The sequence below is a fragment of the Drosophila navojoa genome, chromosome 3 (assembly GCF_054131105.1).
Source record: "Drosophila navojoa isolate 15081-1374.11 chromosome 3, UAZ_NAV_1.0, whole genome shotgun sequence".
NCBI lineage: Eukaryota > Metazoa > Arthropoda > Insecta > Diptera > Drosophilidae > Drosophila > Drosophila navojoa.
In genome coordinates, this window is record NC_142891.1 from 26,480,308 (window position 1) to 26,504,732 (window position 24,425).

Consider the following 24,425-nt stretch of genomic DNA (forward strand, 5'->3'; position numbering starts at 1 on the left):
TTGTTCATAAGCAAGTGAATGTCAATTTATTTCATAAAAAGCAACCATTCTTTGCAATTGGAGGTTTAGTGAACAACAGTCATAATTAACAAATAAATACTCTAAGTAGTTTTATGTTGTGCTACGATTGAGTGTATAGTCTTTTAACAGTGTGTTTCTGCAATTAACAGTCCTAAGGCCCTCGCGCTGTTTACCTAACTTCCGTCTTCATTATTAAGGGATAGATTGTGCAAAACGCTCTGTTGAGTTAACAAAGTGCCGCCAGTATTACCAAAGTTTGTGTGTGCGCGTTGATCCTTATATAAAACTGATGCACCGTTTGTCAACTTTAAGGCCAATAATCAAATGAAAACGTGCAGATAGAATTTAAAATTTAAAAATAAACTAACACTGTTTATTTATGTGCCGAGTCGTTTTTATAAGACAGTAATTTGTAATAGCTTTAAGCTCATTTGAATCTTTTAAGTCGGTTTCCTTCTTAACAGTGATTGATACTTGCTTATGTTCCTACTCAAAATTAACATTTGTTTACATTTTTAACAGGGCACTAGTTCCACGAACATGTTCATTTCTGCCCAACAATCCATTTGACAGCTGACTGTTGGTCCAGTAGGTTACGGCGCGTGGCGGCGCGGTTGCGTTAAGTGTTCAATTTTTTTGATCGTTTAATTGTTGGGACTTTTCAAAGTGCACGCCAGTACGTTTTGTATGTAATATGAAAAAAAAAAGATTTAATTGCTTGAAGTGCAACGAATATCGTGATTGATGATACAAAGAAGACCCACATGACAATTATAAACAAAAAAAAGTTAGCTGCGCAGTTTTTACAACAATTTAGTAATTATTGAGGCAGTCAACTGCAAACAACAAAATCAACAAAATGACAAACATGCGCCCACCGCAAAAATCTAAACTGCTAAAGGTCGTCATACTGGGCGACGGAGGCGTGGGCAAGTCTGCGCTGCTCACACGGTTCGTATCGAATCGGTATGAGGAAAACAATTTCCACACGATTGGCGTAGAGTTCATGAACAAGGACATCGCTGTGGACGGCGAAAAGTACACACTACAGGTGAGTGGGGTGGTAGTCTAATTGGATGATTCACCTATTTACATATCCTGTGCTTTACATATCCACGGCTGAGGAATCGAACGCGTTTCCATTAGTTTTTCTTATTTGATTCCAACTGGTTCTGCTTAACTGTTTTCCCCTTTTCACTATTGCTTGTTTTTTTCGCGTTGTTCCGCTGACACTTGAGCTGCGTACTATCTGTCCCGCTATCAGCTCTATCTGTCCTCACTTATTCACTCACACACACACGCACACATTGATTCAAAGCTCAATTAACGTACAACCGTTTAGCATGCTGAAATGTCCAACAAGAGCAACAAAAACAATGCGTTGACTTTGTGTCATACATGTAATATACGTATGTGTGTGTGTGTGTGTGTGTGTGTGTAGTATGTGTATGCATATAATGTAGGGGAGCAAACCCTTGATAGACATATGTATGTATGTATGTATTTTCTAAGCGAACGTCTTTTTATACACAAACATACATACATACATATGTATGTACATACATATATTTGCTCACAGTCTCGCTCTTCCCATTTCCGTCGGAGAACAGGGGTATTCCCTTGTTTGCTTGTTATTGATGCAGTTTTTTTTTCCTATTGCTGTCGGCTTCCATTTGAGTTCACATTTTCACAGTCCGCCAACTTTCGAATATAGCTTATAAATATTCAACGGATGGCCGGGAGGGAGCTGCAATTAAATGAGTAAGCAAACTGGGACATAGCGTCATGTAAATAATTCGTATTGTTAATAGTAATTGCGCCAATCAATAAATTCCTTACAATTTTGCCATACCGAAAAATCTATAGCTTCAAATTCGATTATGCATACATTTAATTTGCCCATTAGAATTTGAAAAGGGTAACAGGCTTTCGTGCTTATTTATGTATGTATATAACCGCTTCGCTAATCTCGTTTCGCTAAGCTCAAGCAAGAACTTATGCCAACATGCACAATGATTCTGCTCTAATCAAGTCGACATTAGGGAAAATTAATAGAACTGATCATTCAAAAGAAAATATTAGAATTTCATCAACCCTATAAAAAATGAATAATAAATTCTAATATTTGATTTACTTCCAAGGATCATTTAATTACCTGGTACTTCAAGCCGGAAGCCCCCAAACAGGCCTAAAAATATTTGCGCACAATACGTCCATATCACTATTTACATCATGGGTTGAAATTTGAAGCCATTGCAGCGCCTGCGTTACCAGAAAAGTTACCCAATGATTTTAGCTTAAAGTTTTCCTCCGCTCCTCCAATGTTAAAGTTACTGTATCGTGCATATAGAACTTTTTTATTAAGACTCCTCAAATAAATCAACAGCTCATGTTGTTTTGATTTCGTCATTAAGTAAAGCTTCTCTAGCCCCACAAAGAATTCCCCAGCAAGATTACTAAACCCGGATCTGTATTCATACATAGTTCGATCAAAGCTTATAGAAACATCTGGGCAGAATAACTGCCCAATTGGAGTCAACTAGACTCGAAACACAAGAAAACTTGAAGGAGCTCGAGTCAGAAACCTGCATCTCGTATATATCTATTTATTTTGATTTCTTGGCTTTTCAATTTCTTTTTCAGTCCTTCGACTGAGCGTAGTAAAAGTTTTCCGAATCTTTATCATCTATCATCTTATTTTTGTTTACAATATCAGCTTTCATTTTATCTATTGTATTCTCAAGTTCGATAGCTCTTTGTTCAGCTGATCTATAGTAGTATTTTGCTTAACTATTGTTTCTTTAGTATAACCCAAAGAAATATTAGTAAATTCCCCGAGGGGCTTCCTTACTTTGTTGAAGTATCTCCTGTGGTGGTTATGGGTTTCCATGACAATGTACTGCCGAAATATTTTGATTCAATTTTAGAGCACACACATACATCGTTCACTCAAGAGGTAAATTTACATCATTGTCCAGTGATGCTAACCTTGATGATGTTATCCTCGACGTTATACCGGACGTTATCCCTGACAGAGATACAAATAAAATCAGCAATAGGCTTGCGTCTATATACATTTGACACCGGAGGAGCTAACCGCAGTTGAAATAATTTCGAACTGAATTCTCTCAGAATGCATGTTGAATTATAAAGCCTCATAATCTCAAATTTGGTCGATTTCCCATGAAGCATAGGTTAAAGTCTGAGTAATAAGTAAAAAATAGCTGGGCCCGTACTCTTCTATAAGCAGTCAAGCTACTATTATCAGGGGACCTAATATATTATTCTCCACAACAATTGCTATCAACAGCCTCTATATACATATGTATGTGTACTAGGAAATTTCTTATAAAGCATAGGTGAAAGTTGAATTTGACATATTATCTATATTAACTCTTCCACTTGAAGCTAGAATGCATACGTAATGACACAAGGCACAGCTTTAGGCATGTGATAGTCGAATATACCCGATTGAAAGCGTCTTTTCGGCGTCAGCTTTTCGTTTGTTTGCTTACTATAAGGTCTTTGGACTGAATTTGCTTTTAGCCTGGTTATCAGCACACCATTATCGGCCCACTTTGTCTCTGGCCCAGGGCCTTGGCGATCTGCCTTCACTCATTCGCACGACGCAATTAGCGCTAACTTTTCGATTTGCTTCTCATTCTTCTTCCACTCACTCCACTGTCCTTTCTCGCAGATATGGGACACGGCCGGGCAGGAGCGATTCCGGGCATTGCGCACGCCCTTCTATCGGGGCTCCGACATGTGCCTTCTCTGCTACGCACTGGACGACCGGGACAGCCTGCGTGGTCTGCGACTGTGGCACAACGAGTTCATTAACTATGCGGACGTCCAGCCGGACAGATTCCCCTTCATTGTGGTCGGCAACAAGGTGAGTTGTATATTAGATTAATGCCCAAGCTGATGACAATGCAAATGCGCTTGCATGTTTACAGAATGACATTCGAGCGGAGCGCAGGCAAGTCAGCTACGAGGATGTGCAACAGTGGTGCACGGAGCATGGGATCAGCGCCCACATTGAGACCTCCTCGAAGACGGCGACAAATGTGACAGACGCCTTTGTGCTCGCCCTGCGACAATGGAAGGCTATGGAGCGTGTCGCCGAGGCCGAGCAGCGCCAGCATGGCGACACCATCGATTTAACGCAGCCCATCCGGCTGATGCAGCGGCGCCAGTGCTGCACTGGCGGTGGTGCGGGCAAAGCCGCTGACGTCGTCGATGCGGATGACGATGATGGGCGCAATACGGATGCTGCCATGCGTTCGCCCTCCTCCATGTCGCGTCATCTGTTCGGACAATCGCGTAGCTCGCCCAAGGCGCCGAAGACCAATTATCAGCTATGAGCTGAGACGGGGCTATTACGTGTTTTATTCTCTCCTCCCTCACTCTCTCACCCTCTTCCATTTTTATGGCTTATTCAGAGGCACGCATTCACTACATTCCAGCCAAGCCGCTGATTGTAGCAAAGAGACCAAAAGCACATCAAATACTCTGTGGTAAAAACAATTTGAGATTAATGAAAAGAGTCTCGTTACATTGTATGCCAGTTATTACCGTATAACAGTCGCACATCTGCTGGAGCCGTACCTCTGCAAGGGGGCGTGGAAATTGTGCCTTGTGAGCGAAGCGATTGACTTGACCATAGAGCCTAAGGCAAACAATATTGAATTTCGACTAAGTTGTTATACAAATCTCTTTTTGTATGCTTGTATATCTGTACAACTCGTATTTATGTACGCCAAAATGACAAGACAGCAACTGACGTAATTAAAATTTCATAATTAAATGAAATGAATGAAGACAGAAAATCCGCCACTTCAAAGGCCAAACCGATAGATAGACAGATAACATTAAAGGTAGCTACATAACTATTAAATATTTGCCTTGTCTAGGGAACTAGATAACAGTCAAAGAATTTATACGAGTGTACTTGTACCAGCCAACAAAGAACTTATACGTGATTTGTCTACAGAAAAAACAAATAACTTAACTGTAAACTAGCCGATTAAGGAAGCTTTAAGGAATAAAGTGAGCTATATGAATTATGTGAATTATGCGCTGAGTGTTTCATTTCAACTTTTAGTATATATTTGTATACAAATAAGTTTTTAGATTTAAATATGTAAGTAATAAATGTAACAACAGACTATAATTAGGCTTACCCCCATGTAAATGTACTTTAGATAATTAAGATCGAATCGATCGCTTAACACTAAGGCAAACTGATTGGCTCTGACTGGACAAGCGCATATTATTAATCGAGTTTTGGGTATACGAGGGAATATCACTTGCTGTACACACTGCCCGGTGGCTGGGGCCCACTCACTTCTTCTTGTAGCCATACGAGTTGATGGCGTCGTACTCGGCGTCGCACATGAGCAACAGCTCGTACCACTGGTCGCCATCGACGCGGGGCAGCTCCAGGATGCCGCCATAGCACGAGGGCAGGCACTTGGGCGACATGTACTTGTGCAGAGACTCGCGATCGGTGCCATGGAAGATGATGCGGCTGCGCAGCTTCTCGCGCAGGAAGGGCTTGAAGAGCGCAAAGACCACATTGAAGATCTTCGGCTGATTCACAATGTGAATGGCCTTCACACGCAGCGGCACCGAGTCCTGCAGCCAGTCGACAATGCGCTTGGCGAACGGCGGCGTAAATTGCCAGGTCTGCTGCAGACTCAGGCCGTCCATGTCGAAAATGACCACGGCTCCATTGATCTGTGTCTCCGGCTCCAGCATGGCGGCCTCCAGAAAGATGACCGCACCCTTGAAGACCTCATCTAGTGTGACCTGCTTGTGCTTCCAGCGTTCTAAAAGGCAGAAGGGTAATATTAGAGAGCTATCAAAGGCTATCACAAGCATTCAGCACTCACTGCCCAGCTCCAGCAATAAGATTCGACGTCCATGCTGATCCCGATTGGGGAACACGGTGAGTATGTTGTTCTTGAAGATATTGGCCTCCCTTGTGGGCCTCAAATCGTTATATACATCCGAGTGTTTTACTTTGAAGGAGTAGTAGCGCTTGATCTGTTCAGTTATAGTCAAAACATTTTGTTATGAGAATAGTAAAAAATCATTCACGTAACACCTTACCAAATCGCGCGCGCTCTCTGGATAATACTTGCAGGGTCGCAGGAAGCGTATGAGCCACTCTTCATTGTCCTTGGGGCAGTGCAGATCGGTTTCAGCTGTGTAATAAATGATGCATAAGATATACATATATTATATATACATATATTTAATAGCTATCTCAATCGTCTCGGTGCTAAACAGAGTCCAGCTTCTGTGTACTAACGATGTCGCTTCGAAGTTGATCTCGTTGACCTTTCAGCTAAATTAATGGCTATTACACTGAGAGCTATTGGCAACGTCTCTCCAGGTTTAGTGTTAGAGAATGCATATTTATACTTAGCTCGAGGTTTACTTGACCGATTATCGCGTTGGCTACTCTAATGAGGGGTCGTTCGGCCACACTAGGAAATCGACTTTAGCCCGAACGTAATTTAAAAAAAAAGCTAACAAATCTACTATATAATTAGCCACATGCTACCACCTGACTTTTTAAGTGCAGGTCACCTAACCTAATTGAAGTCTAGAAGACATTTGCGAAAACATTTGTGAAAAAAAAAAAAAATAAAATTAAATTAATTTAATGACTGCGAAGAAATCGCTACGGAAATGGGATGCGTATAGGATATTACTACAAAGTTTTCATATATGTACATTTCCTTTAAATATGAATTGTAGAAAATCTTCAAAAACATATTTAATGCGGCTACAGATAGATTAGGCCAAAATTATATTTATATATTTTATTATTTATATTTATATTAAACAAAGCTATTATATAAGCAAAAAAAACACACACACATTTTCCCTTTGACAAAAAAGGAAAACACCATGCAAGTAGTTTATAGCTGCATATAGTTTATAGATTTTAGTTCACAATTTTTAGTGTTTGCGTGGGGGCTTTTTTAAGTCAAATGGAATTTGAGGTAGTTTCTTAACTCTAGATAGGGTTTTATTTTGGTAATAGAATTTTAAAATTGTTGCTGATTTCTAGAGATTAAGAAAATATAATATTTGAGTGCATTACAAATTGTAGTATCCATAATTGTGTTGCCAACTTCTGCAACTCCTTTATAAATAGAGCTATTAACTAAAGAATACAAATAGGGTATAGTATGATCAATGTACCAAAGATTTATCATTTGTAGAGCATCAAATTGAAAATGGGTAGAAGATCTACGGCTTGCATGGGATTTTTGTTTTATCTTAAGGGGAATTTCAAGCATTTCCACAAGCTAAAAGCATTTTCTCTATAAATAGAAATGGAAAATCTATAATCCACCTATTAATGCATAGTCTAGTGGAATTTATCGATATATAATTTCTTGCACAAATTGTGTACAGTTTGCATGCGAGCAAATTTCAAGAAACTCCCTACTTCTAGATCGTGTTGTATTCCGGGAAATATAAAATTTAAAAAGTTTTTTTTATATGGTAGATAGGTCTTACCCTCCAGTAAACGCTTCAGCTCCTGCGTTGCCTCCTTCTGCCGCTCGGGCGTCTCGCGCAGCTCGCGAGCGGCAACTTCTTTGGCCGCAGCTGAGGGTTCGCCCAGTTCGAACTGCAGCGTAAAGTCGCCCAGCTTGATCGAGGGCAGAGCTTCGATCTCTGACAACATGGTGGGCACTCCTATATGAAAGATATAGAGAGAGACAGAGAGAGGTACAGAGATGAGTATTATATGACAAATTGTGCACGTAACGCGAAGCGTGTTTACATGGAAGCTGCGCTTAGATCCCCTAGTAGTTGAACAGCGAAACTCAATTATTTGCTTATGTAAGGCCCCATTAGAAAAATACCATATATATACATATTTATATATATGTATATAGCTTTTAATCATTACTTACTCATTTTGCAGCAATTGTAATTGTTTTCGCTGTTGTTGTTTAGCTATTGTTCAGTTTAATCTTCTCTTTCTGCTAGCCTTTAATTATTGCATTAATTCTCTGGTTTTGCTTTGTGTCTGATTCGCTAAATGTCGGATTATGCAGTTTATTAATTAACTTGTTTTATATACTATATCGATATACAGACAACCGGCTTGCGATTCGATTCATTGAATCATTGCATTGCAGGCCAATGCGTTCCGATTCGGCTTTCGGCTTTGTTAAGTCTAACCTTAACCTTGACATTCGCCTTTGGCATGCTAATATTGAAAACTTTATAACGGATGCTGCATAACGATAATTATTAATATTATCTATATTTCGATCGATATATCTTTAGCTTGCTGTTTCACTAACATTGAGATTAGAATGCATTTGCCATGAAGATCTTGAGCTAAATTCTCGAATTGAACTCGTTCTACTTGATTTAATTTAAGCTCAATATCTATTGAAACAAGTTTTTAATAACCGATTTACGTACATCAATGAGTCTAGAATGGAATCGATTCATATTATTTAGAAAAATAGCAAGACTAGTTAAGAACAGATCGACAGATTAAATAAAAAATATTTAAACTAAATTACAGATGGGAATTAGCGCAATTAGATGACTTCGAAATTATCTGAATGAATCGCAAACCGATCGAGCGTGAGCATGCGTGCGCAGCTGATTATATAGGACTGCTAAGACAATAGCAAATTATGGGATGTTTCGAGATGTTTCACGTTTTTTTTTTTTTCTTTTTTCCTTTTTTTGCAAGAAACAACAATTTATTGAATGAATAGTTAATGCGTGAACCAAATAATCGTATAATTTATATAGTACACACAGCAAAACACAACACAACACAAAAGTTTGCCCAAAAACGTAAAACTTGTTTTGGGAGCTGCAACAAAATCTGTGATAAAGCTTAAGAAGAAGCAACTGACGACGCGTGTAACGGAGCCGAAAGAGCAGACGAAACTGTTGTGGCCAAAAGCGCGCTACGAAGATTTTATACCAAGCCAAGAATCACAAACTGGAAACTCGATGAGCGGGAGTCAGAGCGAGAGAGAAGAACAGAGAGAAGGCGTATGGTTGTGTGTGTGTGTGTGTGTGTGTGTGTGTGTGTATGAGCGCGTCTAAGTGTGTTTGATGTTGAACTTGAGCATGACATTCACGTGCGAGCGAGTGAGTGAGGAGCAAGTGCGTGCGAGCAAATGAGACAGAGAGAGGAGGAGAGCTTAAAGAGAGCGCATTAAGAGATGCAAACCAGAGAGGCTAATAATGCATTTGGGAAATTATGCCATCGAAAGCTGGTTTTCATTGCGGTTCGCTCAAGCTATCGTTGACGTTGTTGTTGTTCTTGTCGCTGATGACGGACATGGTCTTTCCCGCAGCATCTGCTTGAAGCACTTTGCTCATTTACAATGCGAAAAGGCCTGGGTGACCCTCAGGCATTGTACTTTCGGATCAATGCCAGCGCGATATACCCATATGTACGGCAATTAGCCATTACCTAGTAATTACACCTGTTTGACAACATTTCCATTGCTCATTGTGTATGGCCAACACGTTTCGGCATGGTACAACTTGTTTCGGACGCTTTTTGGACTAATCGACACCAACACGTGCGAGGCACCCCCTCGAGTTACACCTTCTTCCATTCATTGGCTGTTGTTGAGCGTCAGACTCTCGGTTTCATTTGTGCGCTCACAAATGAGTTTACTATACGATGAAGATTTGAAATATGTGTATGTATGTATTTTGCGTACACTCGTTATCAAAGATGACCTATTAATAGTTGGCATACATACATATGTACATACATACATATGTGTGGGGGCGTAGATGGCAAACAAAACTGCGCTGAACTGGTTTATTTTTCCATTTTGGATTCATATGAATCAGATTTGAACTCATAAAGCGTTGCACAAAAGAGTGAACTTTTTTAAGCAAACCTAATTAAGGACCGCGGCTTAAATAACTCCACATACCTCATGTATAGTTATGAACTAAATTATTAGCACAGCAACTTAAACTTTTTTGGCAACTTTTTGAATCTCTTTAAAATTTTATCTAATAAACCTAATTGAATAATAAATTACTTTAGAAATATTTGGCGAAAAAAAAAAAAAACATTTTACATATTATGAATAAAATTTTTTTGTTTAGTTCAATATTTAGTCAATTACTAGAAAATAATTTACACGGATAAAAGCTACTTCTATAGTTTCAAATTTTTTGCAAAACTTTTATAAAAAAAAAAAAAACAATCAAATTTATAATAAAATTATTTTCAACTTGCAAAAATGAACTGAGAATAGATACATAAATTATTTTTAACATATTGTTGATAGAAAATCTTTTTAAGTTCAACATTTTGTGCAGCTTTAATAGTCCCACTATAGAGATGTAGTATCCACTTTTTAACTTCAGAACAAAACGGGTTAAGGGGAAAAATCCATGGCCATCAACTTGATGATCGTTGAGATAGTCGATGTCAAGCAAGTCAGTCTGAGGTCAGAAGTCTTGGCAAAAATAAAATACAATTAAAATTGTATTCATTTAGTTGGGTAAATGGACAAGGGCAAGCCCAAGTCCAACCTAAAAAGTGCTTTAACCTTACGTGCCAAAAACGCATTACAAAAGTTTACAAAAAAAATAAAATAAAATAAAGCGTGCGAGCAATTGTGTTCGTGTGCACACACACATACGCACAAGTGTACACAAATGCATGTCTGTGCTTGTACAGCCGCCTTACCTGATTCAATAGAGACACCGTCAGAAGCGACAGCGGCAGACGCGCAGCCGGCTACCGTTGTCCTAGGCAGGCAGCTTGTTGCAGTTGCCATATTGATTTAATAAAATAATTTTCAGTTTGATTACACAGCACAAATAGCGCTAAATGCATTTGCCGTTGCACTCGAACAGGAACCGCTTCACAACGTTTAACTGGATGTGTGTCAATGCCAAACGTTTATTGAACTTTTCTCGTTCATCGTTCGCTTGTTTCGTTTCATTTTATTTTCGCACACAGCGACACAATTGCAGTGGCCCTCCTACAGTTGCCAACGCCAATAACAACAAGAACCGTTTCGAAAAGAAATGCAAAAGGAACAGTGAGCGTAGTTTTACAGTGATGGCAACTTGTTGTAGGAGAGCTGCACTTGTTGCTCTCTCGCTCCCGCTCTTGTTTTTGCATTTGCGCTCGTCGTTAGGCAAAGGTCAACCACAAAAGAAACACGAAAAATTAAAATAGGGCGCGAAAAGTGTAACGAAACCAAAACATAATGAAACACAATGTGTACGCATCAACGACTTAAATAACTGTAATAGTAATAACAGTATTTCAAAATGAAAAACTCACCTTAAATTAATAGACGTATAGCGTAGTTATTCCAAAGCTCAAAGATATGATATCCTTTGATTGCGTATTCCACTCTGATGTACTGCAGTTTTCTTCAATTTTGTATCTCCGTCTAAGCTAGGTCTATGTCTGTCTTAACACACTTAAGCACTGAAAATATAAGGCTGCTCATTCAACAGTTTTATACCCCCATATGTGTAACGAGCCGGTAGTTAAGAAGTGTGTGTAGATAACTATATATAATTTTAAAACTATACATACATACACACGCACACAAAAACAACTGAAACTAACAAAGCAAGCGATTAATTATGGCAACTGTCAGCAAGTTGGAAAGTGCATGCTTCGTTGGCTGTTATACACTTGGTTACTTTGAAATGCGCTCTGTTGTTGTTGCTTTCATTATTGTTGTCGGTAATATACAATGGAGAAATGCAAAGAATACTGCACCAGGGTTAAGGTTAATTTCAAGCACATTTATGTGCATACGTACGTATGTAACTATGCATATGTATATGTACACATGTATGTAGTTGTTTCGGCTTTTTTAAAGTTACATACATATGTACATATGTATATACAAGCGTAAAACAAACGTTTATGAACTGTTATATGTTTAGGTCAGACAATTTTTAAATTGATACGCGTATTGTTATACACCGTTAGCATCTAAGAACTGATAATCAATACGCATATAATGCATTACTTTAGTTCAGTGCAATCAGGCTCTTTTAAATTTGTAAGAACTGTTATATGCTTGCTATGATCTTAGCTCAGCGTAATCAAGCTTTCTATAAATTGTTATATGCATTTAGTTATACGCCCCGAGCATTTAAAAATTGTTATATGCCTGATAATATTTCACCCTAGTGCATTCATTCGAGTTGAATATAGTTGAACTTGTGACCACTAAATAACAACCTATGTGCCGATTATATACATATGTTTGTATATGTGTGTGGTTCAGCTGACACATAACCAGTATTAGATTAAGATGTAAGTAACACACATATATACATATATACGTATGGAAATATATGTACCTATGTACATATATATATATAAGACACTGTAAATCTGAGAAAACGGCTGCCATGCGCTCGATATGAATCGTACTAATTAATCGCACTTTGTATTGGCCACTTTTAAGTTTTAATGTCTGTTACTAATTCATAGTTATAACTTAAAAACTATATACGAAAAGCTACAAAATTCAGCAACGACGACTTTGCGTGTCGACGTTCAATCGTACAACTGACGATAATGCAAACTCATTGGTCGTACGTTCAGGCCCAACCAATTAATTAAGTATAGTGCCTGAAATATAATTCCATTTCAATTTCGCTTTCTGCTCTACACCCAAAGTGCCTCAGCGTCAGTCCGGCAAACAGACAGACAGACAGACAGATAGACAAGGCAGGCAGGCACGCAGTCTTCTAGTCAACTTAGTCAATGCTAATGCTCGTGCTACGTCAGCTTATAAAGTTCAATGGAATTTCGCATCGACTGTTGCCGATCGAATTCAGCGGCTTTGTAACTTTAAGCGAAATTGACTTGGAACAAAATACGAAACACAGAAAACCAATATTTATAGCTATTTGCGTGTGTGTTTACATTGATATATATGTATATCGTATTCGTACATATACCTGATGGTCAATCGACGGGTTTAATCGATTTGCCCGTTGCATGCCACTAATCACTTACGGACAATCGTTGATGGAGACACTTGTTATAAAAACTTGATATGGATAACATGGATTTACATGTATTTGACTTGATGATGAGTTTTTCAGTTTCAAGTGCCAAGAGCTGACATACATACATTGCGAGAGTCAAATAATATCATTACACTTACACATTAAATTATCCCTAAGTATCTAATTGGTAGTTTCGTTCAAGATCTGGTATTGTCAATACTTAAATATGTACCTATATATATAAATATGTATGCATATTGGAGTACAATTTACTAGATGAATAATATTGTGCTTTAAAAAGTGTTACAATTGCTGCTAAATATTGCTTACGTAACTCTAGGAAAGCGTTATCGAGTGTTAATGGTATGACTGACTTATACTAACTATATATGTACGTGATAATATAAAAGAATAATCAATATGTCAATGATATTCAATGCTAAAAAGTCTTAGTGTCTTTCACGAATTTGTTTGCTTTTAAGTACAGATCAGATCTAGAAAAGCTATATACATATTTTAAAAATATAATTATATTATAAACAGAAAGAAACTGTTTCAACCTGCAATACTAAAGCCTTTACTTCGGCAGTAACTTGTCCAGTTTGGTTCGGTGTTTGCCCTTACTGCCCTTGGCCTTCCAGGACAATCATTTTGGTCGTATTTTTTCGTACATAAACTGCTGCAGATGTTTGTTATCGGGCTGCATCAGCTTCTTCTTGGTAAATTCGAACTGTGCCAGTGCAAACTCGTATAATTCGTTTTCCATTTGCCAAATCTTCGATCTCTGTATGGTCTGTATGGTAGACTCATTGGGCGGTAACTTCGATGATGTCACCCGTAAATGAGATTTGTTCGAGTTTTGATAGTGCTCACGGAAGCCTTGGAAGATTCTGTATATAAGAAAAAAATGTAATTCAAGTGGATTAAAATGAATGGCAAAGCAATTCCTATTTACCTTGGCAGTGATTTCTCAAGCAGATCTACAAATTCGTACATTTGCTCGGTGACACCGACCAGAAAATATTCGTTGACCAAATTGCGTTTGGCCTGCTTCAAGGCCCAATCGCTGCCGGGTTCCCAGCACTCAGCAGCGTGGCCACAAAAGAATGGAATTTGCAGCCACATATTTTTGGGATCACAGTCGGGTTGTTTTTGAACCACGCACTCATCGAACGTCTGCATTGAAAATGTTTATATTTAAATTTTAAAAATAAATTTATATTTTTTTGTCAACTCACAATTTTATTGCCAGCCTTCTTGCGCACGAGATTCGGGCGATAATTGTCGCCAAAGCGCAGAAAATAGTAATAGGACACAAGTCTGTCGAGTGGCTTGCGCACCAGGTTTATATAGATGGGCTTATGTGCTATTTGAAATCTGCAATATTAATAGATGTATAGCGAGAGATATAGAAGATAAATCATTTTTGAAAAACGTACTTGGAGAAATCCAGAAATGCCATGTGTCCATGATAGAGTGCCGGCTTCATTTCATGCCACTTGGTTACATTTCGCACAAAGGATATCTAATAAAGAAACAAGACTATAAACCCGCTATCCGGCTATCCATGACGGCATGTTGTCGACGCACCTGATTTGGCAACGATAGGACATGCATATTTGCGGTCACATTTATATGCAGGACATGGTATCTGTTCTGTTTGCACAGATCGTAGGCTATGTTCACGAAACTGGTTGAGCCAGTCTTTGGCACACGATTGTATAGCACCACCAATTGCTCCTCATAATCAAAGCCATCGAACGTGGGAATAGTACGAGTGAGAGCTGCTTGGTCCGCCACTGATTGCTTGCCACTGTTGCCCGTGAGTTTAGACAGTGGCTTAAAAGCTGTGTGTAAATAAATATATTGTTTTTGCTTAATGAAGTGGAACGTAGTTAAAAAACGCACCACGATCCAATCGAATCTCCAGCAGAAAATAACAGGTGACAACTGCGACACAGGACAGCACGAGCCAGTGCACCGGGCGCATCGCAGGCAATATTTTGCGGAGTTTCTTATACATGTTGCTGCCGGCTTAAGCAAACGTGTTCCTCAATGAATTAGAGCGCTACAGCACATTCTTTGACAAATAGTTTATTCTATTTTAGTGTTATTCTGGTGCATTTTGTTTTTTTTCGTGATAAGGTGCTGCCTACAATGTTGATCCGCACACAAAAAAAACAGCTGTCTTACTAGTGATGTGTAACGTTCAAATAGATGATGTGAGCAGTTATCGCTTAATACGTTGGTACTCGTTGGTACTCGTGCGTGGTAAAAAATGTACCAAAAATGATACATGATTATGTCGATTGTGGTTTGCTTCATACAAATTTTGTTGTTCTAATTTATCTCTTAAAAATCAATAATTATAAAATGTATTTTCTTTCAACTAGATGAATTATATTTGTTGAATTCGCGATAGTTTTCGATTGTACCGATAAGAATCGAATCCACTTGCAAAACAGCTGATAGCTCATCATAAAAAAGACGCTTGATTTTTGTTAGTAAACTAACGAAAAAACAATATAAATTGCACACTAGAAACATAAAAAATGTCTTCAGCTATATATTTAGAAAATTATTTAGACGGTATGTAAAAAATGTGAAATAAGATAAAAGTGCTGTAATGCAGATGTAAATAATGTTTATCATCAGGCTTGGAATCGCTGCCCACCGAGCTAGAACGGAACTTCAAGTTGATGAGAAAATTGGACGATCGGGCGCAAACGGCTATGAAAAGCATCGATAGCCATGCGAAAGACTTCATGCGCAAGCTAACCGCAGAGAATGGAGCAATGAGCGAGGAAGAGCGCAAGGAGCGTCTAGAGGACATTAAGGCGCTGTTTGGCAAAGCCAAGGAATACAGTGATGATAAAGTGCAGCTGGCCATACAAACCTATGAGCTAGTGGACAAACAAATCCGAAGACTTGACAACGACTTGGCCCGCTTCGAGGGAGAGATCCAAGAGAAGGCCTCCTCAACACGCGCCAAATCCGAAGAAGTGGTCGCCAAAAGTACGTAACTCGCTTGAAACTGTTTTATGATCTTGGAACTAATTTGTAATTTGCAGAGGCTGGCCGTAAAAAGACCAAAGATGGCAAGGCGACGGGTAAAAAGAAAAGGCCAGCCTCCTCGGATGAGGAAACTGGGCGCGGCAATCAATCGAACAGCGGCAGCGGGGCTAATCTAAATGCTAGCAGCAGTGCTGGTCAAGGTAGCAAAAAGAAAAAGTCCAAGGTAAATCAAGAAAAAGAAACCCGCAAGGGGGCAGCACAAAAGGTAAATCATCCTTCATCAACATTATGCACATTTTGTCTCCTTACGTTTGTTACTCTTTCCTCAAAACTATTTAGTTGTTGTTGTTATTTTGCCTGGTAAACTACACAGTAGCAAAAAGACGCTGGATTGCCTCCGTCCCATATTCCTGTAAAGTGTATTCCTTTATTTACCGTTTTGTTTTGCATCTTTCATTTACATTTCACCTCCTTGCATGATCACTTACTAGTCTAATCTCTCAACAAGCCTTTGCCAAAACTCATATCCATTTGCTCCACCACCTACAGAAAGCCGTGGATGTGGATGACTCGGAAAAGGATTCTTGCCACACGGCCGCCACACATCCCAGCGACGTCATGGACATGCCTGTGGATCCCAATGAGCCAACATATTGCCTGTGCCACCAAGTATCGTACGGCGAGATGATTGGCTGCGATAATCCAGATGTGAGTGAAGAGAGTGACAGATTCCATTGAATGCAATATTCCTTAATTTTTGTATAATTTCTCATTCTTCTCAGTGTCCCATTGAGTGGTTCCACTTTGCCTGTGTCGGCCTTACCACGAAGCCGAAGGGCAAATGGTTTTGCCCCAAGTGCACGCAGGACCGTAAGAAGAAGTAGACAACGTTAACGGCAGCAGCAGCTACTATGTAAATAATATACATATACGGCCAATTAGTAAATAGTTTAGCATAAGTATTGTGTACTTTAAATAAATAACTTTCAATTTCATATAAATTGCTAACTGTGATTATTACTGGCTCGTTGTTATCAGTTTATTTAATCGTCTTTTATTACAGTTTCAGTTTTTCATTGGCGCCTCTCCACGGTCGATTTGTACAATAGTTATTAAATTAATTATACTTTAAATGTCCATAAAATAACATTTCACAATTAGTTCAGAATTATATATAAAAGCCTAATATACATATTTATCTTCATAGAAATCAATTAGTCATTTATCATTGATTTAAAAGTAGAATCGCAACATCATTCATCCTTAACATTCCCTGAAAAACTGTTGCGAATATGTGTTTGCTTTAATTTATTGTTCCTAGAGCTAGGTCTGATCGCATATAAATCGGCAAGAATGCGACAACTTTCTTGTGGATGATTCGTATCAAGGTATTTAATATCTACGATTTGCGAATAGTACAGATTAGCTATAAACTCACATCGGAACTAAGCTCAAAACAATCAATTCCAATAAATATTAAATACAATGTTGAATGTTCTAGTTGCCTTAAACCATGGTTAACAGAAAATAGGGGGACGGGGTCGGGATCGGGACTCTAAGGACATATGCAATTTTCAAGATCACCATCATCATCATCGTATTCGTCTGTGGTTATGTGCGTTCAGATTTTGCTACTTCAGTTACTGTCGCCTACTTTTTGGTCATTATCTTAAGGTACTCCAGGGCATTCTGAGCGGCATGTCGCTGTGCCTCCGAAGCCGTTGATCCAGTGCCATGGCAGACGCCGACTGGCAACGTGGACAACTGCACCAGGCACTGAAACTGGCTGCTAAAAGTCCTCTCCTCAATATCCACATAGGTTACCTCGAACTGGTTCTCGGCAGCAATATCTGAAAGCAGCTTGATGTAGTCAATCTTTGAGCTCTTCAGGCAAGTCTTCTGTAAGCACAAAAACAAAACGAAACAACAAACCTAAAATTAACAACATGGAATCGCAATTATGGTCGAGTTAAATGCATTGTGGGAGTTCGAGTTCCATGGAAGCGGCGCAAGTGTCGTAGGATCTGGGCCACTCATTGATTTACCTGTAATTTAAGCAGTTTTTTGCCCGTCGCATTTTTCAATGTCTTATGGAACTGGGACACTTTATTGCTGTGCAGCGTGGTCAGTGTCGGCACAGTGATATCTTTCAAATCACCATAATATTGATCGTTAATGCGGGCCTGGAAATAAGAGCGCAACATTTCCATTTAATTACGCACAGACTCTCGCCAGATGGTGACTTGAAATATATCACTCAAGTCGGACTTGAAATATATCACAAATGTGTCAAAATTAAAAGTGTGCGCAGAGACCAAACAACAAACAAACAATAATATTTAAATAAAAGTGCATGCCAGAAGTAGTTTGAGCTCAACTGAGACAATATATATGTATATCTCTGATATTACATTGAAATTGGAAAAAAAAAAGAATTTACAAAAATACAAAACTTATTTGTTAAATCAGGCAATAATAGATGGGACTTGGAGCCCGCAGATTAATAATTCTTAAAGCTAAATTTTACAAACAATAAAATCACATTTGTATTGCAGCTCAAAATTGACAGCTTAACTAATTGATGATATTGTTTATTCCCAAAAGGGGCTCCAAAAGGAATTAGCTTAGGCTTCAACCGGTAATTGGTTAATCGACCAAATTGTCGAGTTAATTGCAGAGTTTCAGGTTCAATTTAACAGTAACAAACATTAGCAAGTAATAAGTAAGCACCGGAACCAAACGAATTCAAAAAAACAAAATAAAATAAAATAATAAATAATGTGAAGGCACAGCAAACAGATTAGGGATTGTCAGACGGCAGACAGCAGGAAATTCAGTTAGTTAGCTAAAAGTTATCATCACTAAATATCGGTTATATTCAAAACCGGTGAGATGCGCTTGTAGAAGCGACTCGGCTTTACACTTGTTGCCTGGTCTACCGGCGGCAGCTGAGACTGCTGCGGCTGCTCTGTTGGATCTACAAGCGATAAATTACTCACATCGCCCTCCAGTTCGCCGCAGATGCTCTCATTGATCTTGGCCGCATCGATGGGCGTCTCCTGCAGGCGCGTCCACATCTTGTGGGCGGCCAGGCGCTTCGCTATCTTCTTGCTCTTGCCCTTGCCAACCTCATGGTAGTTCAGTATGGTGCAAGCGATCGTGAATAGTCGCTCGTGCGGTAGGCCGACCTCTGTCTCTGTCTCATATGATGGCGGCGGCCAGCGACGCTGCATGCACATCTCCTGCAGCCAGCCAATGGGATTACCCACAATCTTGTCGCCGCCACTATTATAGAGATGGGATGGGAGATAGATAGAGAGGGAGAGAGATGGAGATGGAGATGGTGGGATTTCAATGGGAAACAGAAAAACAAAAAATTACAAAGAAACGAAAATTGCATATTAAAAACTATTTAAATTGACAAATTTTGCAACAAATAATTACTCGCCACTGCCAGTGAGATTGGCATTGCCATCGCCCCCACTGCCCGCCATAGAGCAACCAACAGCGGCTGCTGCAGCGGCTGCTGAATTGCCCTGTGTCTCGAGCTGTACGCCGATGAGCTTATCAATCAGGGCGCGAGCGGCCGCGTGCTTGGCCTCCTTTTTGGAGCGGCCGGCGCCCATGGCTGTGAAGGGTGTGTCCTTGTCCTTGAACGAGACCCGAAACCGAAACGTTGGCTCGTGTATGGCCCCCTCGATCTGGACCAGCTCGTAGCCCGGCGTGATGCCGCGCCGGCTTAGCAGCTCCTGCAGTATGCTAACGGGCGTCTTCATGGCTAGCCCATTGGCATCCGTGTCGTTAACAAACTTCATCGTCTCCTCAGTCGGCAGCATACCGGTGCTGCTTGTGCCGCTCAGCTCCGACAGATGTTGCTGTTGCTGATGCTGATGCAGCGCCTGCAGCTGTTTCTCCTTTTTCATTTTCGGACGCTGTTGCATTGCCGCCGGCTTGCCCATCGAATTGCTGCCACCGCCAGCAGCCCCATTGGACAAACAGGCAGCCGCAATGGCAGCAGGCGAATTGCCCATGTTGTCATATTGACGACGCGGCGCAAAGCCCGCTTGCATGGGCATCTGCTGCTGTTGCTCCTGCTGTAGCTGCTGTTGCTGATGGAGGTGTTGCAAATGCATCTGCTGTTCGTACAAATGTTGCTGATGCTGTTGATGCTGGTGTTGATGCTGTTGCTGTTGTTGATGTTGCTGTTGTTGTTGCTGTTGCTGCTGCTGGTGGTGGTGGTGTTCGTGGGCATGGTAGCTTTTTGGTTCCATATTTAACGTGATTAATAGACTTTGTGTATCTGCAAGTATTTGCAACGTTGCTCGGAAAAAATCAATAAGTTCTAAATAAAACCGCAACTGGCGGTATCAACCACAAATTTCACTGGAGCCACTACTTACGGTTTGTTGATGGTTTTGTGCTGTTTTTTATTTAATAATAATTTATTAATTGTTTATTAATAATTCATTCTTAAATAAAAAATACAGCAAAATCCAGACGCACACACGATATCTACGTATATATGTATTTGTGATGCTGCTGTTGCCGTATTTATTGAAATTGACAGCTTGCCCTGTGGCAACGCTGTTCTGCTCTAATTCCGAATGTCAAAAGATAGGGAAAAGCAGCGCGTCATTTAAAATTTTCAAATTAACATGGGTTTTATTATTATTATCGCAAATGGTTGCTACATAATCGTTTTACATTATACATATATATATATTTTTTTTTAATTTGTATAATTAATGCACGGTAAACATTCGTTCAATCAAATCAAAAGTGAATGCATGCGTTGTATGTGTGTGTGTTGGTGTGTATGTGGAATTTGTAGTGATTGATTCTGCAATATCTAAAGCGTTTTGCTGAATCAAAAAATAATTTTCGATACTTCTAATGCATATTATCAAATAGAGCTCTCGCATCTAATCATCGCTCAGAAAGTCATCATCAAGATTAACATCTGTCGTATCTATGTTGTCGTCCAACGTAATGCCATCAATCTCCAGATCCAAATCATCATCATCGTCCTCATCATCGCCGACAGCAGCTTTGGCTGGAGCAGCGGTAGCTTTAGTGCTAGCTGCTGCTGCTGTTGTCGCTGGCAAGGATGCAGGCACAAACGGCGGCTTCTCCTTCTCCAGTTGTAAGCCGCCGCTTTGCTGCTCAGCCGCATTCAGCTCCTCAAGTGGATTGCGCTCGCTATTCAATGGCAACTGTGCAGCTAGACGGGCTGGCGCTTTGCGTGCTCGCTCCTCGGCCAGAAATTGCTCTACGCGCAGCGCATCGCCCAGGCCCGGAAAGAGATTTGTATACTGCGTGGGATCGGCCAGCGACTGGCCCGCCTTCTCGTTCACCTTGCCCAGCTCCTCGCGCCAGAGTTCGACCACACGCGACATTTGGCTGGGCAAGTAGGTGCGCGCGAAGAACGCCGCCTCGGGCAGGCGATTGGTTTCAATGAGAATCTCCAGGCAACGCTCCACATCTGAGCGAAGGAAGGCGGAGAGGAATGCAATATTATGGCGGCCTTGTGCCGAGCTGGTTGCTCCCACCTCCTCCAGCATCTGTGCATCGCCCGAGGCAGTCGAGAGCAGCAGCAAACCACTAAAGTCGTTGGCTTTCTGCATGCACTCCTTCACCAAGGCCATGTTATTCCGGCGCGAGGCAACATCTGCTAGCTGTGTCCACTTCTGTGAGTTTTCTGCTTCGCGCGCCAGCTTGAGGGCAATCTCTAGTTCGCCAATTTGCAGAGCCAAGTCGAATTTGTGGTCCGGATCGGTGGAGACCTGCAGTGCCTGCTCCTTGAAGCCCTGCTTCTCTAGGAAGTGGGCCACGCGAGTACGATGCTCCTTTGGTATGGTGGGCAGCACCAGATCAGCGCGCTCAAAATCGCGACGCATCACGGCCGTCTGGTACTCCAGGACGGACAGCTGCAGGCAGAAGCTAATTACATTCAGTTCCTTATCGCCCAGATACAAGCGATTGTCCTTGGGCACATAGCCCAGCAAGTACATGGTGCGATCCAAATGCGAGATGGTCACAATCTCTCCGCCTACATAGTAGTTGATGCGATTCACGGAATTGGTGTATATGAAGCAATCGCCCACCCACAGGCCAGTTTTCACAGATTCAGATACTTCGCCTGGAATATAAGATCAAAAATTTAAATTAATTTGTATATCAAATAATAGTAATTTTAATAAATAGCAAGCCGCGTAACACTCGTAATTGCTGGCTTACCGAGCACATTGAAAGCGCTTTCCACGCCATCATCCTCCAGTCCCTCCTTTGTCTCCAGCGCATTGGCGATTTGGGCAGTGTCCACGCCCAATATGAAGTAGGAGTCATCGGTTGCCAGGCAAACAAGAGTGCCGCTGTCGTTCCAGAAGACGTTACGTGGTTGCACCTCGATGCGGCGCACCAGCTGCAGCGACTCCCAATCGTAGAAGGCCAGACCCGACGAGGTCTTCACGCCAAAGTAGTAGCCGCCATAGATGCTCTCGGCGCCATACTCGGGCGTGAAGCTCTTGCGCTCCTTGAAGTTGCGGAACAGACGCACAGTGCCATTGCTCTCGCGAATGGCATACTCGTTGCTCTCCAGCGCCCAAACGAACTCCTGGGCCGAGCCAAAGGCTTTGTTGCGCAGCGCCATGGACGTATATATGATGTACTCGCCATCACCACAGACGACCACAAAGCGGCCGTTGGGATTATGTGCAATGGTCTGCGGGTAGATTTCGCAGGCGCCCATGTCCTTGACGGCGACGGGCAGACGCTCGCCGTCCTTAATCTCGGTGCCATCCGCAATTGTTTTCAGATTGACCTGCAAATTGCCATAAATCAGTTTTTGTTTCAACTTTGACCATTGCCATACTTAACCTGTTGCATTTCGGAATGTTTGGCCCATATGATCTTGCCGCCCACCACGTCCATGGACATGGCCGGTTCCTCGCGGCCGACTTTGATGATGATGGAGCCTTCATCATAGCCCAGGGCAACATTGTTGGTGCCACGCATGCTGGCAATGGTCCATACGCGCTCGAAGCCGTAGTTCAGACAGGTCTCCAGGCGGTAGGTGCCCGAGTGCCAAATCCTGACGGTGCCATCTTCAGAGCCGGTCAGCAGGATTGGCAGTTCGGGATGAAAGCAGACGGCCGAAATGTTTTGTGCATGTCCCTCGAGGGTTTGGACACAGGTCTTGTTCTGATAATCCCAGATCTTGACTAAGCGATCGTCGGCGCCCGAAATCAAATACGGCTTGTCTCCGCCATGATAATAGTCCACACAATTGACGCCCTTCTCGTGGCCTTCCAACGTAAAGTTTGCAAAATTTGAGCCCAGCTGCCACACCTTAACGGTGCGATCCAAGGATGCAGATGCAAAGGTGTTATTATCCTTGGGATTAAACACGATCTGCATGACATAGTGCGTGTGGCCCTCAAAGACGCGCTGACAGGCCCACAACTTCTCCCAGTTCCACAATTTGATAAGCATATCATCTACAAGGTGATGAAATCAATTATGAGATATACATATAGATATGAATCTACGTGGACAATTTGCTAAATATATTTATCAGATAATGATAAAAGCGATTACTAATTGTCTAGCGTAGACTCTACAATTTTATACCGAATGTTCACCTAACCAAATGGAGGTCAAGCGATTGTTTGTTTATGATTTTCTATTGAAGACTAGGGAACATTATCTATTGGCGAGTTCGACTCTTGACAATTTGGAAACATACCGCTGCTGGTCAGCACCAGGGGCTGTGTGGGATGCACGGCAATGCAGCGCAGATAGTCCGAATGCGCCTCGTAGGAATGGACCTTCTCCAGTGTGTTGTAGTTGAAGATGCGTATTTGCATGTCGTCCGATCCAGTAATTATCCAATTCTTGCGTGCCACGAATCGCGCGGAGCGCACTGGCACATCACATACTTCGAAATCTTTGACCAATTGCTGATTCTCGTAATTCATGATGTGTACGTGGCCATTGTATAGGGCACACAACATCCATGGCTCGGCCGGATGCAAATCAACGCACTTGACGCGGTCCGAGCGCGACGTCAGACGACGCTTGATGTCCAATTTGAGGGGCATCTTTAGATTGACAGTGATTTGTGTTCAATAATATCCTACTACAGTCAATCCAAATAAAATACACTGCGGCGAGATTGTAAAAACTTGCTGCTGCTTCTTCTTCTGCCTCTTGTTAATGTGTCAGAGTGTGGACTAGTGTTGCCACCGGCCACGTATATTTGACAGCGCTGCATTTTGTACTCGATTTGTCATAGTTTACGTTTATGCGGACGCACGACTTGAGCTTGTTTAGCAAATACTTCACAAAAGTAATAAGTCAAT

The 24,425-nt window shown here is 41.1% G+C and overlaps 6 protein-coding genes and 1 long non-coding RNA gene across 13 annotated transcripts in view; 2 read left to right on the forward strand and 5 right to left on the reverse strand.

Annotated features, from left to right (window-relative positions):
• Nucleotides 1-570: 570 nt before the first annotated feature.
• On the forward strand, nt 571-5,727 carry Rab9 (RAS oncogene family member Rab9). Its single transcript, XM_030387243.2, has 3 exons — nt 571-1,072; nt 3,719-3,913; nt 3,978-5,727. The coding sequence occupies exons 1-3, from the start codon at nt 881-883 to the stop codon at nt 4,383-4,385; spliced, it is 795 nt and encodes a 264-aa protein (XP_030243103.1). The 5' UTR covers nt 571-880; the 3' UTR covers nt 4,386-5,727.
• Nucleotides 1,558-24,425, reverse strand: part of LOC149091943 (uncharacterized) — a 43,986-nt gene continuing 21,118 nt past the window's right edge. Inside the window, exon 2 of the long non-coding RNA XR_016196458.1 lies at nt 1,558-1,687. This is a non-coding gene — a long non-coding RNA (uncharacterized LOC149091943). The remainder of the gene's footprint in view (nt 1,688-24,425) is intronic.
• On the reverse strand, nt 5,108-11,500 carry LOC115563764 (alpha-tocopherol transfer protein-like). Of its 2 annotated transcripts, none has more exons than XM_030387239.2 (5): nt 11,351-11,500; nt 7,561-7,740; nt 6,136-6,230; nt 5,916-6,069; nt 5,108-5,852 (listed from the first exon to the last, which is right to left on the reverse strand). In XM_030387239.2, exons 2-5 carry the CDS (start codon nt 7,727-7,729, stop codon nt 5,365-5,367), a joined length of 906 nt encoding a protein of 301 aa, XP_030243099.1. In that variant the 5' UTR covers nt 7,730-7,740; nt 11,351-11,500; the 3' UTR covers nt 5,108-5,364. The 2 variants fall into 2 exon arrangements, with proteins under 2 accessions (XP_030243099.1, XP_030243097.1); XM_030387237.2 differs by lacking the exon at nt 11,351-11,500 and adding an exon at nt 10,745-11,063.
• On the reverse strand, nt 11,351-15,199 carry Hs2st (Heparan sulfate 2-O-sulfotransferase). 4 transcript variants are annotated; one of them, XR_016196457.1, is made up of 7 exons: nt 14,959-15,199; nt 14,641-14,897; nt 14,490-14,575; nt 14,289-14,427; nt 14,006-14,226; nt 13,611-13,940; nt 11,351-11,500 (listed from the first exon to the last, which is right to left on the reverse strand). XR_016196457.1 is itself a non-coding variant. In XM_030387235.2 (6 exons), exons 1-6 carry the CDS (start codon nt 15,071-15,073, stop codon nt 13,697-13,699), a joined length of 1,062 nt encoding a protein of 353 aa, XP_030243095.1. In that variant the 5' UTR covers nt 15,074-15,199; the 3' UTR covers nt 13,099-13,696. The 4 variants fall into 4 exon arrangements, 2 of the variants coding, with proteins under 2 accessions (XP_030243095.1, XP_030243096.1); XR_003980443.2 differs by lacking the exon at nt 11,351-11,500 and adding an exon at nt 13,099-13,553; XM_030387235.2 differs by lacking the exon at nt 11,351-11,500 and having other exon boundaries at nt 13,099-13,940.
• Ing5 (inhibitor of growth protein 5) lies at nt 15,485-17,066 on the forward strand. 2 transcript variants are annotated; one of them, XM_030387240.2, is made up of 5 exons: nt 15,485-15,639; nt 15,706-16,065; nt 16,122-16,330; nt 16,615-16,773; nt 16,848-17,066. In XM_030387240.2, exons 1-5 carry the CDS (start codon nt 15,603-15,605, stop codon nt 16,947-16,949), a joined length of 867 nt encoding a protein of 288 aa, XP_030243100.1. In that variant the 5' UTR covers nt 15,485-15,602; the 3' UTR covers nt 16,950-17,066. The 2 variants fall into 2 exon arrangements, with proteins under 2 accessions (XP_030243100.1, XP_030243101.1); XM_030387241.2 differs by having other exon boundaries at nt 16,122-16,288.
• Nucleotides 17,442-20,620, reverse strand: loqs (double-stranded RNA-binding domain-containing protein loquacious). Of its 2 annotated transcripts, XM_030387231.2 has the most exons (5): nt 20,466-20,620; nt 19,510-20,365; nt 19,065-19,350; nt 18,111-18,248; nt 17,442-17,964 (listed from the first exon to the last, which is right to left on the reverse strand). In XM_030387231.2, the coding sequence occupies exons 2-5, from the start codon at nt 20,334-20,336 to the stop codon at nt 17,716-17,718; spliced, it is 1,500 nt and encodes a 499-aa protein (XP_030243091.1). In that variant the 5' UTR covers nt 20,337-20,365; nt 20,466-20,620; the 3' UTR covers nt 17,442-17,715. The 2 variants fall into 2 exon arrangements, with proteins under 2 accessions (XP_030243091.1, XP_089114274.1); XM_089258148.1 differs by lacking the exon at nt 18,111-18,248.
• beta'COP (coatomer subunit beta') lies at nt 20,764-24,306 on the reverse strand. Its single transcript, XM_030387221.2, has 4 exons — nt 23,810-24,306; nt 22,942-23,561; nt 22,303-22,885; nt 20,764-22,204 (listed from the first exon to the last, which is right to left on the reverse strand). The coding sequence occupies exons 1-4, from the start codon at nt 24,162-24,164 to the stop codon at nt 20,988-20,990; spliced, it is 2,775 nt and encodes a 924-aa protein (XP_030243081.1). The 5' UTR covers nt 24,165-24,306; the 3' UTR covers nt 20,764-20,987.

Excerpts from the sequence above, each read along its gene's own strand:
- Rab9 (XM_030387243.2), top strand. The coding sequence starts at position 881 with ATGACAAACATGCGCCCACCGCAAAAATCTAAACTGCTAAAGGTCGTC. Across the intron at positions 1,073-3,718 it reads GCGAAAAGTACACACTACAG|ATATGGGACACGGCCGGGCA; the intron begins GTGAGTGGGGTG and ends CCTTTCTCGCAG. Across the intron at positions 3,914-3,977 it reads TCATTGTGGTCGGCAACAAG|AATGACATTCGAGCGGAGCG; the intron begins GTGAGTTGTATA and ends GCATGTTTACAG.
- LOC115563764 (XM_030387237.2), bottom strand. The coding sequence starts at position 10,835 with ATGGCAACTGCAACAAGCTGCCTGCCTAGGACAACGGTAGCCGGCTGC. Across the intron at positions 6,070-6,135 it reads CAGAGAGCGCGCGCGATTTG|ATCAAGCGCTACTACTCCTT; the intron begins GTAAGGTGTTAC and ends ATAACTGAACAG. Across the intron at positions 5,853-5,915 it reads CTTATTGCTGGAGCTGGGCA|AACGCTGGAAGCACAAGCAG; the intron begins GTGAGTGCTGAA and ends TCTGCCTTTTAG.
- Hs2st (XM_030387235.2), bottom strand. The coding sequence starts at position 15,073 with ATGTATAAGAAACTCCGCAAAATATTGCCTGCGATGCGCCCGGTGCAC. Across the intron at positions 14,898-14,958 it reads GGAGATTCGATTGGATCGTG|CTTTTAAGCCACTGTCTAAA; the intron begins GTGCGTTTTTTA and ends ATTTACACACAG. Across the intron at positions 13,941-14,005 it reads CTTGAGAAATCACTGCCAAG|AATCTTCCAAGGCTTCCGTG; the intron begins GTAAATAGGAAT and ends TCTTATATACAG.
- Ing5 (XM_030387240.2), top strand. The coding sequence starts at position 15,603 with ATGTCTTCAGCTATATATTTAGAAAATTATTTAGACG. Across the intron at positions 16,066-16,121 it reads CGAAGAAGTGGTCGCCAAAA|AGGCTGGCCGTAAAAAGACC; the intron begins GTACGTAACTCG and ends TGTAATTTGCAG. Across the intron at positions 16,774-16,847 it reads TTGGCTGCGATAATCCAGAT|TGTCCCATTGAGTGGTTCCA; the intron begins GTGAGTGAAGAG and ends CATTCTTCTCAG.
- loqs (XM_030387231.2), bottom strand. The coding sequence starts at position 20,336 with ATGGAACCAAAAAGCTACCATGCCCACGAACACCACCACCACCAGCAG. Across the intron at positions 19,351-19,509 it reads AATCTCACTGGCAGTGGCGA|TGGCGGCGACAAGATTGTGG; the intron begins GTAATTATTTGT and ends TCTCTATAATAG. Across the intron at positions 18,249-19,064 it reads GCGGCGAACTGGAGGGCGAT|GCCCGCATTAACGATCAATA; the intron begins GTGAGTAATTTA and ends TCTTATTTCCAG.
- beta'COP (XM_030387221.2), bottom strand. The coding sequence starts at position 24,164 with ATGCCCCTCAAATTGGACATCAAGCGTCGTCTGACGTCGCGCTCGGAC. Across the intron at positions 22,886-22,941 it reads AACATTCCGAAATGCAACAG|GTCAATCTGAAAACAATTGC; the intron begins GTTAAGTATGGC and ends GGCAATTTGCAG. Across the intron at positions 22,205-22,302 it reads AAGCGCTTTCAATGTGCTCG|GCGAAGTATCTGAATCTGTG; the intron begins GTAAGCCAGCAA and ends CTTATATTCCAG.